We start from the raw sequence: 19,283 nt of genomic DNA on the forward strand, positions 1-19,283 counted from the left end.
CTGCGGGCCGCCTCTTCAATAGTCTAGAGAGGCGTCCTCTGTTGGACATATATCAATACATCACTGAGCCGTGGGCCGCCTCTCAATAGTCTAGAGAGGCGTCCTCTGTTGGACATATATCAATACATCACTGAGCTGCGGGCCGCCTCTTCAATAGTCTAGAGAGGCGTCCTCCTTTCCTGTCCTTTATTCATACTGATCTGAAAACACTGTACTTCTATTTCACCTGGACTGGCTGTTCTGTCTGCTGACAGATCTATTAACTAAATTAAAATAGATTTTATCCTCAGCAGGGATTACAGTGGTATTTACATGTCCAATCATGACCTGACGTAGGTAGGCTACAGGTTTGATTTTGAAGCAGATATCCTTTCTTCTGGAACAATGACAGACTTTATCTGATGCACTTTATTCCCTTGAAGAATCACAAAGAGCAAAAACGTTCATTGATTTACGATGTTGGTCTGTGTTGCTGCTTCCTCCTTCTCTACGGTGAATTGCTATTCTGAACTCACTTGATATCCATTGATTCCCACAATTACCCTTGAATTACCCATAAGCCACTGGATATAAGGAGTATAATTGTATTTCTGAGGGATGCCCGCTCTGCTCTCCAATCGAGAGGGATAGATAGGGTTTTTTAGGCAGTGAAGAGAGGGTTTAGTTTGCTCTACCATTCTACGCCTGACTGGCATAACAATGATCCCATTTTGAGCCAGAGAAGGAATTTCCTGCCTCTTCATTGGAGCAGACGAGATCTCAACTCAATCTATGGGCAAAGAGAAGTCACACACACACACGCATAGGCCTAACTGTGGATGAGAGGATATGGAGATGTAACTCGATTAGAAGTTCAGAGACATGGGACATTATAATTCAACCCTCTACTAGAGGGAAATGCATGAGCAGTTTTTACCGTATATGTGGCACATCAGTTAGGCCTAGGCTATATGGCATCCAGTATATTCACATGAGTCATACTCTCTTGTTTCGTTTAAGTTGGAAGTTGGAACAAAGATTTAAAAACAGCTCCTTGCAACTCAGGCTACAAGAGACTCAAAACTCCGGCATGATCACATCTATCACTTCCATCTCTCAGACCTGTTATTGTGTAATATACATATTATAAACATGATTAGGCCTTTTCATTTGTTATTGTAGACCCATGATAAAGCTTTTAGTTGTCTGAAATGTTGACTAAATACATATTAAAATGTAGAAAGCTATACACATCTGTGCACTTGCATGTTTGACCCAATTCAAACAAGGAATACATAGTTTCTGAACTTTTTTGAACCATTATTTAACTAGGCAAGTCAGTTATGAACAAATTCTTATTTTACAATGATGGCCTACCCCGGCCAAACCCTCCCCTAACCCGGGCGACGCTGTGCCAATTGTGAGCCGCCCTATGGGACTCGCCCCCCGGGATCGAACCAGGGTCTGTAGTGACACCTCTAACACTAAGATGCAGTGCAGTAACATCGAAGCTGAACAGAGAAGACATTTCACACTTGGTTTAAACAATGGAAGCATAATTTGATTTATTTTTAGTTAACCTTTATTTAACCAGGAAAAGCCCATTGAGACCCATAGTCTCTTTTTCAAGGGAGACCTGGCCAAGAAGACAGCAACACTCAAAACATTACATCATTAAAACATACAACAATACAATACAACATGATCCAGACTAAAAAAAGCATTTAAACTCCACTTTAACAGTCTTCCATAATTGAAAACAATTCATTCAGTAGTACTAACATATCTAGATGAAGCAGGGATTGTAGATTTTTCCATGTGTCTGGTGCACAAGAAGAGAAGGCAGTCTTGCCTAATACTGTGAATGTCCTGGGGACTTTAAGTAGCAACCACCTAGGAGACCAGGTATGGTAACTGGTGGTGGTGAAGGAGACCAGACTACAGAGGTAAAGAGGGAGTTTACCTGCTGGTGGTGAAGGAGACCAGACTACAGAGGTAAAGAGGGAGTTTACCTGCTGGTGGGGAAGGAGACCAGACGACAGAGGTAAAGAGGGAGTTTACCTGCTGGTGGTGAAGGAGACCAGACTACAGAGGTAAAGAGGGAGTTTACCTGCTGGTGGTGAAGGAGACCAGACTACAGAGGGAGTTTACCTGCTGGTGGTGAAGGAGACCAGACGACAGAGGTAAAGAGGGAGTTTACCTGCTGGTGGTGAAGGAGACCAGACTACAGAGGTAAAGAGGGAGTTTACCTGCTGGTGGTGAAGGAGACCAGACGACAGAGGTAAAGAGGGAGTTTACCTGCTGGTGGTGAAGGAGACCAGACGACAGAGGTAAAGAGGGAGTTTACCTGCTGGTGGTGAAGGAGACCAGACTACAGAGGTAAAGAGGGAGTTTACCTGCTGGTGGTGAAGGAGACCAGACTACAGAGGTAAAGAGGGAGTTTACTTGCTGGTGGTGAAGGAGACCAGACTACAGAGGTAAAGAGGGAGTTTACCTGCTGGTGGTGAAGGAGACCAGACGACAGAGGTAAAGAGGGAGTTTACCTGCTGGTGGTGAAGGAGACCAGACTACAGAGGTAAAGAGGGAGTTTACCTGCTGGTGGTGAAGGAGACCAGACTACAGAGGTAAAGAGGGAGTTTACCTGCTGGTGGTGAAGGAGACCAGACTACAGAGGTAAAGAGGGAGTTTACTTGCTGGTGGTGAAGGAGACCAGACTACAGAGGTAAAGAGGGAGTTTACCTGCTGGTGGTGAAGGAGACCAGACTACAGAGGTAAAGAGGGAGTTTACCTGCTGGTGGTGAAGGAGACCAGACTACAGAGGTAAAGAGGGAGTTTACCTGCTGGTGGTGAAGGAGACCAGACTACAGAGGTAAAGAGGGAGTTTACCTGCTGGTGGTGAAGGAGACCAGACTACAGAGGTAAAGAGGGAGTTTACCTGCTGGTGGGGAAGGAGACCAGACTACAGAGGTAAAGAGGGAGTTTACCTGCTGGTGGTGAAGGAGACCAGACTACAGAGGTAAAGAGGGAGTTTACCTGCTGGTGGTGAAGGAGACCAGACTACAGAGGTAAAGAGGGAGTTTACCTGCTGGTGGTGAAGGAGACCAGACTACAGAGGTAAAGAGGGAGTTTACCTGCTGGTGGTGAAGGAGACCAGACTACAGAGGTAAAGAGGGAGTTTACCCAAAAGGGCTTTGTAGATGAACACATACAAATTGAATTTTTTGCGCATATAAAGTGAGGTCTTTGGTACAATGTACAAATGGTGGGTGAGTGACTTGGAATTTGTAATGAAGCATTATAAGCAGTCCAGTCTCCATAAGACAGAGGAGTTGTAAATTGTATTGGTCACATACACATGGCTAGCAGATGTTATTGCGAGTGTAGCGAAATGCTTGTGCTTCTAGTTACGACAGTTGAGCAATATCTAACAAGTAATATCTAACAATTCCACAACAAATACCTAATACAAACACATCTAACTAGAGGAATGGAATAAGAATATATAATTATAAATATATGGATGAGCAATGACAGAGCAGCATAGGCTAAGATGCAAAAGATAGTATCGGATACAACAAGTCACCATGATCAATTACAGAGAGAAAAGTGGCCTGAACAAGCTTCTTTCTAGCCATAAGCTGTAAGCAAGCTTTATTCTGAAAATAAAAACCCAATTTCAATTGAATAATTAGCGTCTGAGGGATCTCCACCCTTTAGCAGCGGAAGGACATGAGCTGATTTCCAAATGCTGGGTGTGGAATTGGTCAAGAGACTCAAGTTGAAAATGTGAGCCACAGGTTCAGTAATAATACCAGCTGCTATCCTTAAGAGGTAGGGGATCCAGGTTGTCTGGACCTGTAGACTTTTTAGTGTCTATTGCCTTTAGTGCTTTATAGACCTCAGTATAAGAAACAGGCTCAAGTTAAAATGGGTGACATGAGGGCCTGTATTCTAGTTGACTGTAACAGAGCTGACATTAGAGGCCTGGGACCCACCATTATCAACAACTGAACCAACAGTTACAAAAAGCTTGTTAAAATCACCTACAATATCGGCTTTATCCTTCACTTCATTAGAATCCATCATTAAGTCAGGAAGGTCAGAGGCTTTATCCTTCACTTCATTAGAATCCATCATTAAGTCAGGAAGGTCAGAGGCTTTATCCTTCACTTCATTAGAATCCATCATTAAGTCAGGAAGGTCAGAGGCTTTATCCTTCACTTCATTAGAATCCATCATTAAGTCAGGAAGGTCAGAGGCTTTATCCTTCACTTCATTAGAATCCATCATTAAGTCAGGAAGGTCAGAGGCTTTATCCTTCACTTCAATAGAATCCATCATTAAGTCAGGAAGGTCAGAGGAGACATTAGAACCTGACACTGATTTGATTAGCTTCCAGAACTTGGTAGGGTTGTTTAGGTTCTCTGTGACTGCATTTAGATAGAAATCTGATTTGGACTTCCTGATCAATCCTGTACATTTGTTTCTTAGCACTCTGAAGGAGACCCAGGCAACAGGAGCTTTTGTAAGTCTAGCTTGAGCCCAAGTGATATTTCTCTTTCTAATTAATTCTGCCAAGTTATCTGAAAACCAGGGATTGTCCCTTCCAATGAGACTAAATTTCTTCACAGGGGCATGCTTATCACAAATGGACACAAATTTCACATCAAAATAGTCCCTGGCATCAAGAATCAGACTTACTCTGTCTATATTATGGTACAGATCATGTGAGAACTCTTGCTCATCAAACGGTCTAAACTATATTTAAAAAATATTTGGCTTTGATCATTTATGTATTTCTAACGCAAACAATTGCGCAGTGAACACTGACGTCATTTCCTTAGAATAATGTCCAATAGCGTTGATTTGTTAGGTGCTCTGATATTTGGTCTTGTAGGCGCATTAATTCATTGAGTGAGATTCAGAGAGTCACACAGGTCTTTAAAAGAGTCCGATACAGATGTAAGCATGTCCCAGTTCAAATCTCCTACAATAATGAATTCAGAGTCATTTAGCTTGTGCAGGACATCAGAAAGAGAGTGCGTCTCCCGAAGCCGAGCGCGGTCTGTAGCAGCCGACTGCAGTGACGTGGGAGTCGTTATATACGGTACATCTAACTAGCATTCTTACACTTGCAGTCAACACGTGTTTAATATTTCACCCATAGGGTTCAAATGTGTGCAAAATATATCAGATAATTATCAAGACGATATCATATTCTAGGCTCTCTTCTACACGTTCTCAGCATACCCGTGTGGCAGAAAATATATATTATATCTAGGCTCCAGCGAGGATCGAACTCGCGACCCCTGGTTTACAAGACCAGTGCTCTGCCACTGAGCTATAGAGCCAAATGCGTCATTTTGTGAACACATTTGTAGTCTTTAGTGATGAAGAATCTAGCTCCTGTTATACAGACAACAAACCCCGGAAATTGGTCACGAACACAGTAAACCATAAAGGCAGACAAGTCGACTACTAGTGCGCGTTCATATGTCGGAACTAGGACACTCGGAAATGTCAATTTTGCTGATTCGTGAACGCGCCATGTGTATAACAACAACCATTTACCTAGTTATATATTTCCGAGTTTCGACTATCACGTGAACGCGGCATAGTACTACGGGTGACCCAATTCAGTCCAAAAAGCAGACTACATACCCTGCTTGTAGGGTCACCGAGCTAGCTAGTCTACTGCAATATGGCACTTTTTCATTTGATTGCAGGTTGGATTGGTTCTGTTCTTATGTGCCTACTTGCTTTGATTTTGATCGTATTTCTCAGTTTTTGTCTGTACATAAAATATATTCATTTCAAATATGATCACATACCGGGACCACCAAGAGACAGGTAAGACATTACTATGTAACCTGAACATTTATTTTAAATACTGTAGCTGGAAGTTATTTTCAACTATGTAAGTTGAGTTACATAAGGATCAGAGAAACTAGAGAAAAGTTATCATTAATAACCGCCAGGGGTCGCTGTTTCGCCGGTCTTTTACGTTTTCACTGAGTGAACTTGGTTGAAGGGTTGACTCAACATAACGTCCTTATTTGTCAGTTATGGAATAAACGTCTCTTGTTATCCCACAGTTTTATATTTGGACATTCCGCAATCCTGAGGGAAATTAGCAATGGTCGAGTTATCCACGACAAATTCCTGGAATGGTGAGCTGAATGCCATGGAGCAGTGGTGTTGGCGGCCAAGACACACACACACACACCAACCAAGTTCTCTTGGGACATTTTACATTCTATTTGGTGTATTCTATTGTGTCTTTGACAGGTCTAGGACATATGGACCGGTGTACCGTATCAACGGTATGCACATTGTGATGCTGTTTGTCACCTGCCCTGATACCACCAAGGTAAACCTGTGCCGGAATATTACACACATCTGGTTTAAGGGAAGAAGTTAAGCATCTGTCCATTTCTTTGTACTATTTTACAAAGAAAATACCCAGTGATTTCTGTCTGTACTCTACCCTAAAATAAAGTGCCCATTCCATTTCCTCCACAAACTAAACAGACATTTTGCTTTCTCGCCACAGGAAGTGCTGATGTCACCAAAGTACCCCAAAGACTCACTAGTCTACAAGGGTCTTTTCAACCTATTTGGACAGAGGTGATTCCTGAATAGGTTGTGTCATTTATGCTATATCAACATATAACAATTACAGCCACCGACCTCGTACCATTACATCTGTGTTTTTTAAAATTGTGTTGACGTTTCGGTCGGTACAATATTTTCCAATATATTCAATCTGAATGCTGTCTGACTTACATTAAGCCACCTCCACATTAAAACTGGATCCCTTGGTCATTGGCAAGTGGATTCAGTGTCAGGGTACAGTAAATACTCTGTTGTCCTGCTTTTCCGCAGGTTTCTGGGAAGTGGTCTGATTACGGCTCATAATCATGATGCGTGGTACAAACAGCGAAGGATCATGGACCCTGCCTTCAGCAGTCTGTAAGACACTTATCTATTTCACTTCAACAATCTATTGATCAATGGATCAGTCTGTCTGTCAGTCAACCAATCCACCCATCCACCCACCCACCCACCCACCCACCCACCCACCCACCCACCCACCCACCCACCCATCCATCCATCCATCCATCCATCCATCCATCCATCCACCCACCTATCCATCCATCCACTCACCCACCCACCCATCCATCCATCCATCCATCCATCCACCCACCTATCCATCCACCCACCCACCCAACCACCCATCCATCCATCCATCCACCCACCCACCCACCCACCCACCCACCCACCCACCCACCCACCCACCCACCTATCCATCCATCAACCCACCCATCCAACCACCCATCCGTCCACCCACCCATCCAACCACCCATCCATCCATCCATCCATCCATCCATCCATCCATCCACCCACCTACCCATCCATCCACCCACCCATCCATCCATCCATCCATCCATCCATCCATCCACCCACCTATCCATCCACCCACCCACCCACCCACCCACCCACCCACCCAACCACCCACCCACCCACCCACCCACCCACCCACCCACCTATCCATCCATCCACCCACCCATCTTTCCATCGTGCTGTGTATTGCCAGGTACCTACGTGGTCAGATGGGTGCGTTCAACGAGCGGGCAGAGCGTCTGATGGATAAACTGGCAGACATGGCTGACACCAACACAGCCGCCAACATGCACCAAATGTTCAACCTTGTGACCCTGGATATCATCACCAAGGTAACGAATGGTCATTCCTGTTACCCCCAGATCAACCCACTACCCCTACCAGTTTAATATTTCACATAAAGCTGTCTTCATGACAAACAGGAGAACCAGTCAATGACACATTTTCAGGTTATGACAATTGATTTAGACGGTTATTTTGCAAGCTACAGTGTAATCTAGCTATTAGGCAGCCAAGCCAGCGAGCTAGCCATTATAATGCATAACTAGGACTCAGAGTTGCTGCTGGTCAGGTTTTATTATGACATGCTAATAAAACATGAAAGGCACTCATAATAAATGTATCATCATCATCAATGTTGTTAATCGGTGTTTCTACCTGTAGGTGGCGTTTGGAGTGGATCTTGATCTGTTGAAGGAGAGTGACACTCCATTCCCCAAAGCCATAGAGATGTGTCTGAAGGGAATGGTCCACTATGTCAGAGACTCCACCTTCCAGGTAAGTAGTGACATAATCTTGGTTAACCCAGATCAAAAATCTTGTGTAATTCGGTCAGCTGCGTTATAAATTGAGAGTTCCGGTGTGCGAATTCTCCACCTTTACAAAAGGACCTTCTCTGCAAAGCCACTCCCTTCTGATCCGTGTGAAGTGAAGCACCGCCTTTTCCCAATGCTGATACGTCCAAACAACCAGAGATGAGAAACCCAAACACCTGAACCACAGTTAAAACAATGAGACAGATATTTCACCAGATGTATAATTGTGAAGCATCCGCTTGGCGTTTCCACATTCTACACATTTGATGAAACATTTGATCTCAATACAGTTTTCTCTTCCCAAAACTACAATCTGTTACGAACAGAGTGGACTAAGTTTTGCAGACTTTACCCGTTGCCAAACTTTAAAAATATTGCATTGTTTAGAAGGAGTGCAAAGGTGAATTTAGTTATTGCACACGCGCACTTCATAGAGTAAGCGTACCCTAACGAAAACATGCAAAAACAATATTTGCCTTAACTACTGCTTGTCATTATCCCATGCATCCCATCCCTTCACAACAGATGATTTGGGTTTACATCAGGTCGTCAGGGTAACGGAGGTGCAGGTGCTTGTTGTGATGTTACCCTCGTCCTGATGGTGCTTGGCCCTGGCTCTTCTCCACGTTGTTGGTCAGCATGTGGCATGAGGGGTGGGTGGGTATTATATTTGATGCTTAGGGTCCTCAACCTCATGGTCAGGCCTGCTGTAGGCTGCTCGGTGAGCTTGGCCTCCCTCTTGACATGCTGGTCATCATTTTGTTTTGCTCTTGGCAGTGCCCGGCCATTTTGGATATCCATGCTGATCAAAGCTAAGCCAACTAGCTATAATTATTCAGCTCGCCGCTACCATAACTTAACAAAGCTAGCCCGTTACGAAGCTAACTAGCTATAATTATTCAGCGCGCCGCTACCATAACTTAACAAAGCTAGCCCGTTACGAAGCTAACTAGCTATAATTATTCAGCGCGTCGCTACCATAACTTAACAAAGCTAGCCCGTTACGAAGCTAACTAGCTATAATTATTCAGCACGCCGCTACCATTACTTAACAAAGCTAGCCCGTTACGAAGCTAACTAGCTATAATTATTCAGCGCGCCGCTACCATAACTTAACAAAGCTAGCCCGTTACGAAGCTAACTAGCTATAATTATTCAGCGCGCCGCTACCATAACTTAACAAAGCTAGCCCGTTACGAAGCTAACTAGCTATAATTATTCAGCGCGCCGCTACCATAACCTAACAAAACTAGCCCGTTACGAAGCTAACTAGCTATAATTATTCAGCGCGCCGCTACCATAACTTAACAAAGCTAGCCCGTTACGAAGCTAACTAGCTATAATTATTCAGCGCGCCGCTACCATAACCTAACAAAACTAGCCCGTTACGAAGCTAACTAGCTATAATTATTCAGCGCGCCGCTACCATAACTTAACAAAGCTAGCCCGTTACGAAGCTAACTAGCTATAATTATTCAGCGCGCCGCTACCATAACTTAACAAAGCTAGCCCGTTACGAAGCTAACTAGCTATAATTATTCAGCGCGTCGCTACCATAACTTAACAAAGCTAGCCCGTTACGAAGCTAACTAGCTATAATTATTCAGCACGCCGCTACCATTACTTAACAAAGCTAGCCCGTTACGAAGCTAACTAGCTATAATTATTCAGCGCGCCGCTACCATAACTTAACAAAGCTAGCCCGTTACGAAGCTAACTAGCTATAATTATTCAGCGCGCCGCTACCATAACTTAACAAAGCTAGCCCGTTACGAAGCTAACTAGCTATAATTATTCAGCGCGCCGCTACCATAACCTAACAAAACTAGCCCGTTACGAAGCTAACTAGCTATAATTATTCAGCGCGCCGCTACCATAACTTAACAAAGCTAGCCCGTTACGAAGCTAACTAGCTATAATTATTCAGCGCGCCGCTACCATAACCTAACAAAGCTAGCCCGTTACGAAGCTAACTAGCTATAATTATTAAGCGCACCGCTACCATAACTTAACAAAGCTAGCCCGTTACGAAGCTAACTAGCTATAATTATTCAGCGCGCCGCTACCATAACTTAACAAAGCTAGCCCGTTACGAAGCTAACTAGCTAGCCAGGTATTATCTGTAGCTGTCTGTAAAAGTCTGAAAAATAAACAAGGGACACAGAGAGGGGAAAAAGTGGTTTACTTTTACAGACAACTACAGATAATACCTGGCTAGCTGGTTAGGTAATGAAGGCGGTACCTTATGACATTGAATGGCTAGGTGCCCAATCAGAATGCGTTCGAGGATTTTAACTACTAAATATGACAGCATTGCATCCTCCTTCCCTCCCCCCTCCTCAGATCATGAACGCACACACGGCATATAGCCTCTTTTCCCTGGTCTGAGCTACTGGCAAAACTGGCAAAACCGGGCAGGGTATTTCATATACCATTTGTTATGTTTATGGGGAAACAAAACAGGGGGGGGCACAAGTTCTATCAGTGGGGTCAATGTCCGTCTCTGCCACACCGTAGAGCCCTGGATGGCATCCTTAATGTATTTATTTTATAAGCACACAAACAGTCAAAACATTGGCTCACTGAATCATCAACAGACAGATGTACTGCACCACAATGCTTCATAAACTGCATAGCATCAGTCCCTAGATGGCCTGTAAATATGGTGGAATTTCCTATTTCCCTAATCTAACAATTACATTTTGTTGAATGTCATATTAGCTCTACCCAAAGAACAAGAAGTTCATCAACGAGGTGAAAGAGTCTGTTCAGCTATTGCGTTCGACAGGCAGACGGTGGATCAACGAGAGGAAAATGGCCATCCAAAATGGCGAGGATGTCCCTAAAGATATCCTGACACAGATCCTCAAGACGGCTGGCAAAGGCACGTTGTAGTAGTCTGGTCCCAGATCTGTTTGTGCTGTCTTACCAACTCCTACCAATGTTGGCAAGAGTTGGCAAGACAAGAAATCACAAACAGATCTGGGACCAGGCTAACATTGGAGACTTTTTACTTTGTGGCTCTGCATGTGACGTTGTCAGCTAAAACAGTCATGTTATTGATGAGGTTGAGTAGCAGAATTGTCTCATTGCTGTAAACTTGTATATATTCATCATTTCAGAGGAAAACAAAGACAATGAAGATGAGGAGCTTATGCTGGACAACTTTGTAACCTTATTCGTTGCGGGTGGGTCTCCATAGAAACAATTCCACACACAATTCAAGATTCAGCAGCTGGAGTTACCTTAACAGCCTTTTCTCTTTTGTCTTCCTCTTGAAAGGGCAAGAGACAACAGCCAATCAACTAGCTTTTGCTGTCATGGAACTGGGAAGGCTGCCTGAGATATTGGCCAAGTAGGTCTTATTATTTCATTTCATTTCACCTTTGTTTATCCCGGAAGGGCTGATTGAGATTTGAAGAGCATCCTGCCCAAGATAGGCAGCACCAAGTCATTACACAATTACAGACAGACAACATGAAAAACTACAAGTAATCTAGTAAAAACCATAGAAATCACAGGAGTATAACGAAATCATAAAACAGCTAATTAAAAACATTGACAGGTGAAGGAATCAGCCTCAAAATCCTTCATCAGTGATTTAAAAACACCATTCAGGACAAGTTCTTCCAGTTTAAAAGTATTTTGTAAGGCGTTCCAAGACGATTGCACAGAGTACATAAAAGCCCTTTTACCAGATTCAGTTCGGACATTTGGAACAGTTAGCAGGATAAAGTCCAGCGAACGAAGAGAGTACCCACCACATTTCTGAACAATACAAATGCCCAAATAAAATGGTAGTAAACCCAAAATGGCTTTGTAAATACAAGTATACCAGTGCCTGAGCCTACGAGTGACTAGAGAAGGCCAGCTAACCCTGGCATACAAAGTGCAGTGGTGCATAAGGGTCTTGCAGTTTAAAATAAATCTGAAAGTGCCATGGTAAAGGGTGTCAATTGATCTCAAACACTGAGCGGAAGCATTCATATATAAAATATCCCCATAGTCTAGTAAAGGCATACATGTAGCTGATACTAGCCTCCTTCTGGCTTCAAAAGATTCAATCCCAGCTTCAGCTTCAATGTTTTGTAAGTTGTTGAATATGCAATTTAAAAGAGAGGCCGTCATCAATTAAAATTCCAAGATATTTATATGACAGGTAGTAATAGGTGAAAGATTCAGAGATCTATTTATTGCTTTAGAAAACACCATTAGTTTAGTTTTGTCAGTATTGAGGATAAGCTTCAATTGACACAAGGAATGTTGAACAGTATAAAAGTCAGTTTGCAAGTTCTGGAAAGCTTTGTGAGAGACGAAGCACAACAATAAAAACAGTATCATCAGCATAAAAGTGAAGTTGCGCATTTTGCAAATTTTTGTCAGAATTATTGATATAAATAGCGAATAAGAGGGGACCAAGTACAGAGCCCTGGGGCACACCATTACAGACAGACAATTTAACAGACATAAACCCATCAAATTGAGTGCACTGAGTTCTATCAGACAGATAGTTAGCAAACCATGCAACTGCACACTCCGAAAGACCTACACTCGACAATCTCTGCCTTAGTATAGCATGATCAACTGTATCAAAACCTTAGAGAGATCAATAAAAAGTGAGACACAGTGCTGTTTTTTGTCAAGGGCTTCAGTGATATCATGTAAAACCTTCATGGCCGCTGTAATTGTGCTATGCTTCTTCCTGAAGCCCGATTGGTACATTGATAAAATAGAGTTAGTATATAAAAACTATTTAGCTGTTCACTCACAAGGGTTTCAAGTATTTTCACCAGGGGTGACAGCTTTGAGATTGGCCTATAATTATTTAAAAGAGTTAGATCTCCCCCTTTTAAAAGTGGTAGGACAAATGCTGATTTCCAGATCTTTGGAATATCATTACATTCCAGGGTTAGATTGAACAGATTTGTAAGTGGTTCAGATATGAAATCAGCTGCCAGATTTAAAAAGCAGGGATCAAGAAGATCAGGACCTGCAGGCTTTCTGTGATCTAAGGATTTTAGGGCTTTATGTACCTCCTGCACTGAGAATGGCAAAAAGCTAAAAGTTTGACCAGCTCTCGCTGGTTCATCCACACAGGGTTGTACAGAGACAGAGGGCACTGAATCAAACAGCCTACCAGATGATACAAAGTGCTCATTGAAACAATTCAGCATTTCAGTTTTGTCATATACAGCAACAGAGTCCTTCAAAACACATGACGGTAATTCATTAACATTACTGTTACCAGACATAGACTTAATAGCCTTCCAAAACTTTCTAGGGTGATTCAGGTTATCAGTGGTAACAGACATACAATATTCAGACTTGGCCTTCCTGAGAAGAAAAGAACACTTGTTTCGTAACTGCCTAAAAATAAGCCATTCGGCATCAGAACATGATGTCCTTGCTTTAGCCCAGGCTAGATTAGGTTTGTGAATAATACAAGGCAGCTCAGAAGAAAACCATGGATTATCCCGCCCTTTAACCCTGAACCTGCGGAATGGGACATGTTTGTTTACTATTTGGAAAATAACATCATGAAATAATTTCCAGTCAGTTTCCACATCAGGAAAAGCTCAATTTTGCTTCAGTCAAAATAAAACAAATCATGAAAGAAAGCCTGCTCATTAAAACTCTTCAAATTTCTCTTACGAATAAAGCGTGGGTTTGTCTTAGTATTTCTAACAGCAACAACAGCACAATGGTCACTTAAATCATTACAAAAAACACTAAATGCAGAATATTTGGAACATTTGTCAATATCAAATCAACCAGGGTAGATTTATCATACCTCTTTGATTATGAATCATTTCCATAATAAAAACATACTTTGGTTGAGTTTCTTGGTGTCTATAACTTCTCCAGTGCGAAGCAAGAAGTAGATGATGTCATCGGGGTGAAACAGGAAATCAGCTTTGATGACCTGGGGAAAATGACCTACCTGTCTCAGGTACAGTGACTTCATTGATAGGTTTTATACTATATTAACTGTAGTAACAGAATCATTAGATCACTTGTTTTGGTACTGCCCATAGGTAGCTTGTTTTTGTTCGCAGGTTCAGGAATGGCTGAATAATTGCAACAGTTAGTTGGAGCTAACTCTGGAAAAAGCACTGCTGGGGGATTTGAAAAGCCATCATCAATCGAACAATAATATATTAATACTCTTTAATTTACAATCTGTAGAAACTACGAGAATAAAAAGGTTCAGAACATTTGTGAAACATCACAGTTGAAAAATATATGGCAAATAGAAATCAAAACTGGATGGTGTTCAGAGATAGATGGGAGCGGTTGAGGGGAGCTGAAGGCTGGGACTGGATGGTCTTCAGAGATAGATGGGAGGGGTTGAGGGGAGCTGAAGGCTGGGACTGGATGGTCTTCAGAGATAGATGGGAGGGGTTGAGGGTAGCTGAAGGCTGGGACTGGATGGTCTTCAGAGATAGATGGGAGGAGTTGAGGGGAGCTGAAGGCTGGGACTGGATGGTCTTCAGAGATAGATGGGAGGGGTTGAGGGGTGCTGAGGGATGGGACTGGATGGTCTTCAGAGATAGATGGGTGGGGTTGAGGGTAGCTAAAGGCTGGGACTGGATGGTCTTCAGAGATAGATGGGAGGGGTTGAGTGGAGCTGAAGGCTGGGACAGGATGGTCTTCAGAGATAGATGGGAGGGGTTGAGGGTAGCTGAAGGCTGGGACTGGATGTTCTTCAGAGATAGATGGGAGGAGTTGAGGGGAGCTGAAGGCTGGGACTGGATGGTCTTCAGAGATAGATGGGAGGGGTTGAGGGGAGCTGAAGGATGGGACTGGATGGTCTTCAGAGATAGATGGGAGGCGTTGAGGGGAGCTGAAGGATGGGACTGGATGGTCTTCAGAGATAGATGAGGGTATCTGAAGGATGGGACTAAAAACAAACAAAAGATAGCTAATCTGAAATATACTGTCTGAAATGTATGTAGTATGTTGTATGTAGTATATAGTATGTAGTATATAGTATGTAGGATGTAGTATATAGTATGTAGTATGTAGTATATAGTATGTAGTATGTAGTATGTAGTATATAGTATGTAGTATGTAGTATATAGTATGTATAAGCTGGAAGTGGAAGCCTAAGTATTGTTGTCCATTAGTTTACTCCAATTAGGGGAAAATAATAAAAATATGTATATAATGTAACAATGTCTACACTGTATTTCTGATCAATTTGATGTTATTTTAATGGACAAAAAATATGCTTTTCTTTCAAAAACAAGGACATTTGTAAGTGACCGTAAACTTCTGAACGGTAGTGTATACAAGGTTTTCATCTGGGTCATCTGTGTACCAGATTGCCTCTTCTTGTATTAGTCCACTGAGCGAAAGCCAAAGCATTATCTCAGGGAGCTGACACAAGTCCTCACGTCTAAGGCCAGGTAACTCAACATGTTGTGTTTGATAATCTATCTACCCCGTCAGGTGTTGAAGGAGACTCTGAGGTTGTATCCCACGGCTCCAGGTACGTCTCGCTTCATCCCCAATGACATCACCATCAACGGCATCCCCATCCCAGCAGGAGTCACATGCTTCGTGAGTTACCTCAACACCACTGTCAAGTGTTTTTGTAATATTTGTTCATATTGTGAAACATCACAGCACAGTGGAGAAATATATAGCAGCTAGAAATCAAAACTGGATGGTCTTCAGAGATAGATGGGAGGGGTTGAGGGTAGCTGAAGGCTGGGACTGGATGGTCTTCAGAGATAGATGGGAGGGGTTGAGGGGTGCTGAAGGCTGGGACTGGATGGTCTTCAGAGATAGATGGGAGGGGTTGAGGGTAGCTGAAGGCTGGGACTGGGACTGGGACTGGATGGTCTTCAGAGATAGATGGGAGGGGTTGAGGGTAGCTGAAGGCTGGGACTGGATGGTCTTCAGAGATAGATGGGAGGGGTTGAGGGTAGCTGAGGGATGGGACTGGATGGTCTTCAGAGATAGATGGGAGGGGTTGAGGGGTGCTGAGGGATGGGACTGGATGGTCTTCAGAGATAGATGGGAGGGGTTGAGGGTAGCTGAAGGATGGGACTGGATGGTCTTCAGAGATAGATGGGAGGGGTTGAGGGGAGCTGAAGGCTGGGACTGGATGGTCTTCAGAGATAGATGGGAGGGGTTGAGGGTAGCTGAAGGATGGGACTGGATGGTCTTCAGAGATAGATGGGAGGGGTTGAGGGTAGCTGAAGGATGGGACTGGATGGTCTTCAGAGATAGATGGGAGGGGTTGAGGGTAGCTGAAGGCTGGGACTGGATGGTCTTCAGAGATAGATGGGAGGGGTTGAGGGTAGCTGAAGGCTGGGACTGGATGGTCTTCAGAGATAGATGGGAGGGGTTGAGGGGAGCTGAAGGCTGGGACTGGATGGTCTTCAGAGATAGATGGGAGGGGTTGAGGGTAGCTGAGGGATGGGACTGGATGGTCTTCAGAGATAGATGGGAGGGGTTGAGGGGTGCTGAGGGATGGGACTGGATGGTCTTCAGAGATAGATGGGAGGGGTTGAGGGTAGCTGAAGGATGGGACTGGATGGTCTTCAGAGATAGATGGGAGGGGTTGAGGGGAGCTGAAGGCTGGGACTGGATGGTCTTCAGAGATAGATGGGAGGGGTTGAGGGTAGCTGAAGGATGGGACTGGATGGTCTTCAGAGATAGATGGGAGGGGTTGAGGGTAGCTGAAGGATGGGACTGGATGGTCTTCAGAGATAGATGGGAGGGGTTGAGGGTAGCTGAAGGCTGGGACTGGATGGTCTTCAGAGATAGATGGGAGGGGTTGAGGGTAGCTGAAGGCTGGGACTGGATGGTCTTCAGAGATAGATGGGAGGGGTTGAGGGGAGCTGAAGGCTGGGACTGGATGGTCTTCAGAGATAGATGGGAGGGGTTGAGGGTAGCTGAAGGCTGTGACTGGATGGTCTTCAGAGATAGATGGGAGGGGTTGAGTGGAGCTGAAGGCTGGGACTGGATGGTCTTCAGAGATAGATGGGAGGGGTTGAGTGGAGCTGAAGGCTGGGACTGGATGGTCTTCAGAGATAGATGGGAGGGGTTGAGGGGAGCTGAAGGATGGGACTGGATGGTCTTCAGAGATAGATGGGAGGGGTTGAGGGTAGCTGAAGGCTGGGACTGGATGGTCTTCAGAGATAGATGGGAGGGGTTGAGGGGAGCTGAAGGCTGGGACTGGATGGTCTTCAGAGATAGATGGGAGGGGTTGAGGGGAGCTAAAGGCTGGGACTGGATGGTCTTCAGAGATAGATGGGAGGGGTTGAGTGGAGCTGAAGGCTGGGACTGGATGGTCTTCAGAGATAGATGGGAGGGGTTGAGGGGAGCTAAAGGCTGGGACTGGATGGTCTTCAGAGATAGATGGGAGGGGTTGAGGGGAGCTGAAGCCTGGGACTGGATGGTCTTCAGAGATAGATGGGAGGGGTTGAGGGGCGCTGAAGGCTGGGACTGGATGGTCTTCAGAGATAGATGGGAGGGGTTGAGGGGAGCTGAAGGATGGGACTGGATGGTCTTCAGAGATAGATGGGAGGGGTTGAGGGTAGCTGAAGGCTGGGACTGGATGGTCTTCAGAGATAGATGGGAGGGGTTGAGGGTAGCTGAAGGCTGGGACTGGATGGTCTTCAGAGATAGATGGGAGGGGTTGAGGGGAGCTAAAGGCTGGGACTGGATGGTCTTCAGAGATAGATGGGAGGGGTTGAGGGTAGCTGAAGGCTGGGACTGGATGGTCTTCAGAGATAGATTGAGAGAATGCAAAGAGTGTGCAAATCTGTCATCAAGGCAAAGGGTGGCTACTTTGAAGAATCTCAAATCTCAAATATATTTTGATATGTTTAACACTTTTTTGGTTATTGGGGTGGCAGGTAGCCTAGTGTTTAGAGCGTTCGGCAAGTATGTTTTACTTCATAGTGTTGATGTTTTCACTATTATTCTACCATGTAGAAAATTGTAAAAAAAAAAATCCTCGAATGAGTAGGTGTGTCCAAACTATCTACTAAAAAAATAAGAATAAAAAATATTTGTTCATATTTATAAGGTTGTTCCTTCTTTTAGTCAGCACCTCATTGACTATTTTGGTGTGTCTCTACTGTACACTACTCTAACTGTTGTATTTGACGCTGTCTCACATATTTGACGTTTGCCCCGATCTTGTCTGTTCACAGTTCAATTCATACGTCTGTGGACGGTTGGATAAGTTCTTTGAGGAGCCGCTGAAGTTTGACCCAGAGAGGTTCCATCCGGACACTGCCAAGTAAGTGACCCAATATTGTTTAATTGTTTCTTTCCAACATTTGAACTGATTATGAGCTAACTGACATGTTATGGATACTGTGTTTGTTTCTGTCCTGAAGGCCCTATTACTGCTACTACCCCTTCGCCCTGGGACCACGCTCATGTCTGGGACAGAGCTTCGCACAGGTGAGACACACACACACACACACACACACACACACACACACACACACACACACACACACACACACACACACACACACGCTCACACCAGATTCCTTCTGTTGTTTTCAGATGGAGGCGAAGGTAGTGATGGCCAAGCTGCTCCAGAGGTTTGACTTCAGCCTACTGCCTGGCCAGTCCTTTGACATCCTGGACACGGGCACTCTGAGACCAAAGAGCGGAGTGGTGTGTAGCATCAGACACAGAGGACAGACAGCTGCAGCCTGACTACTGGAACCTGGAGATGACTAGCCCTCGTCTTTCAACTCAACATATTTCTTATCCGACTCATTCCGTCTTTCTTCTTTACTGTCTTAAAAAAAAAGATGAACACTTCATCAATGTTTTACCAATCTTGCGCATATATTTGCATAAATATAAATACAACATGCAACTTTTCCAATGGATTTACTGAGTTATAGTTCATACAAGGAAATCAATCAATTGAAGCTAATTCATTATGCCCTAATTTGTGGATTTTACATGACTGGGCAGGGGCGCAGCCATGGCTGGGCCTGGGAGGGCATAGGCCCACCCACTTGGGAGCTAGGCCCAGCCATTCAGAATAAGCTTTTGGTAGAGAAATTAACATTAAATTCTCTGGCAAAAGCTCTGGTGGAC

General features: G+C 44.1%; 1 protein-coding gene and 1 non-coding gene across 2 annotated transcripts; one reads left to right on the plus strand and one right to left on the minus strand.

Moving 5' to 3' along the window:
* Positions 1 to 5,258: 5,258 nt before the first annotated feature.
* On the minus strand, positions 5,259 to 5,330 carry trnat-ugu (transfer RNA threonine (anticodon UGU)). The gene has a single exon. It is a non-coding gene; the product is annotated as a tRNA-Thr (tRNA).
* A 132-nt stretch (positions 5,331 to 5,462) lies between these two features.
* Positions 5,463 to 19,053, plus strand: LOC109866694 (cholesterol 24-hydroxylase). The gene is made up of 15 exons (XM_020455485.2): positions 5,463 to 5,829; positions 6,075 to 6,149; positions 6,268 to 6,349; positions 6,533 to 6,606; positions 6,865 to 6,951; positions 7,577 to 7,715; positions 8,047 to 8,160; positions 10,920 to 11,082; positions 11,321 to 11,386; positions 11,481 to 11,553; positions 14,064 to 14,148; positions 15,651 to 15,761; positions 18,371 to 18,459; positions 18,560 to 18,626; positions 18,735 to 19,053. The coding sequence occupies exons 1-15, from the start codon at positions 5,681 to 5,683 to the stop codon at positions 18,888 to 18,890; spliced, it is 1,530 nt and encodes a 509-aa protein (XP_020311074.1). The 5' UTR covers positions 5,463 to 5,680; the 3' UTR covers positions 18,891 to 19,053.
* The last annotated feature ends 230 nt before the right edge of the window (positions 19,054 to 19,283 follow it).

Source organism: Oncorhynchus kisutch, linkage group LG21 (genome assembly GCF_002021735.2).
Source record: "Oncorhynchus kisutch isolate 150728-3 linkage group LG21, Okis_V2, whole genome shotgun sequence".
Classification (NCBI taxonomy): domain Eukaryota; kingdom Metazoa; phylum Chordata; class Actinopteri; order Salmoniformes; family Salmonidae; genus Oncorhynchus; species Oncorhynchus kisutch.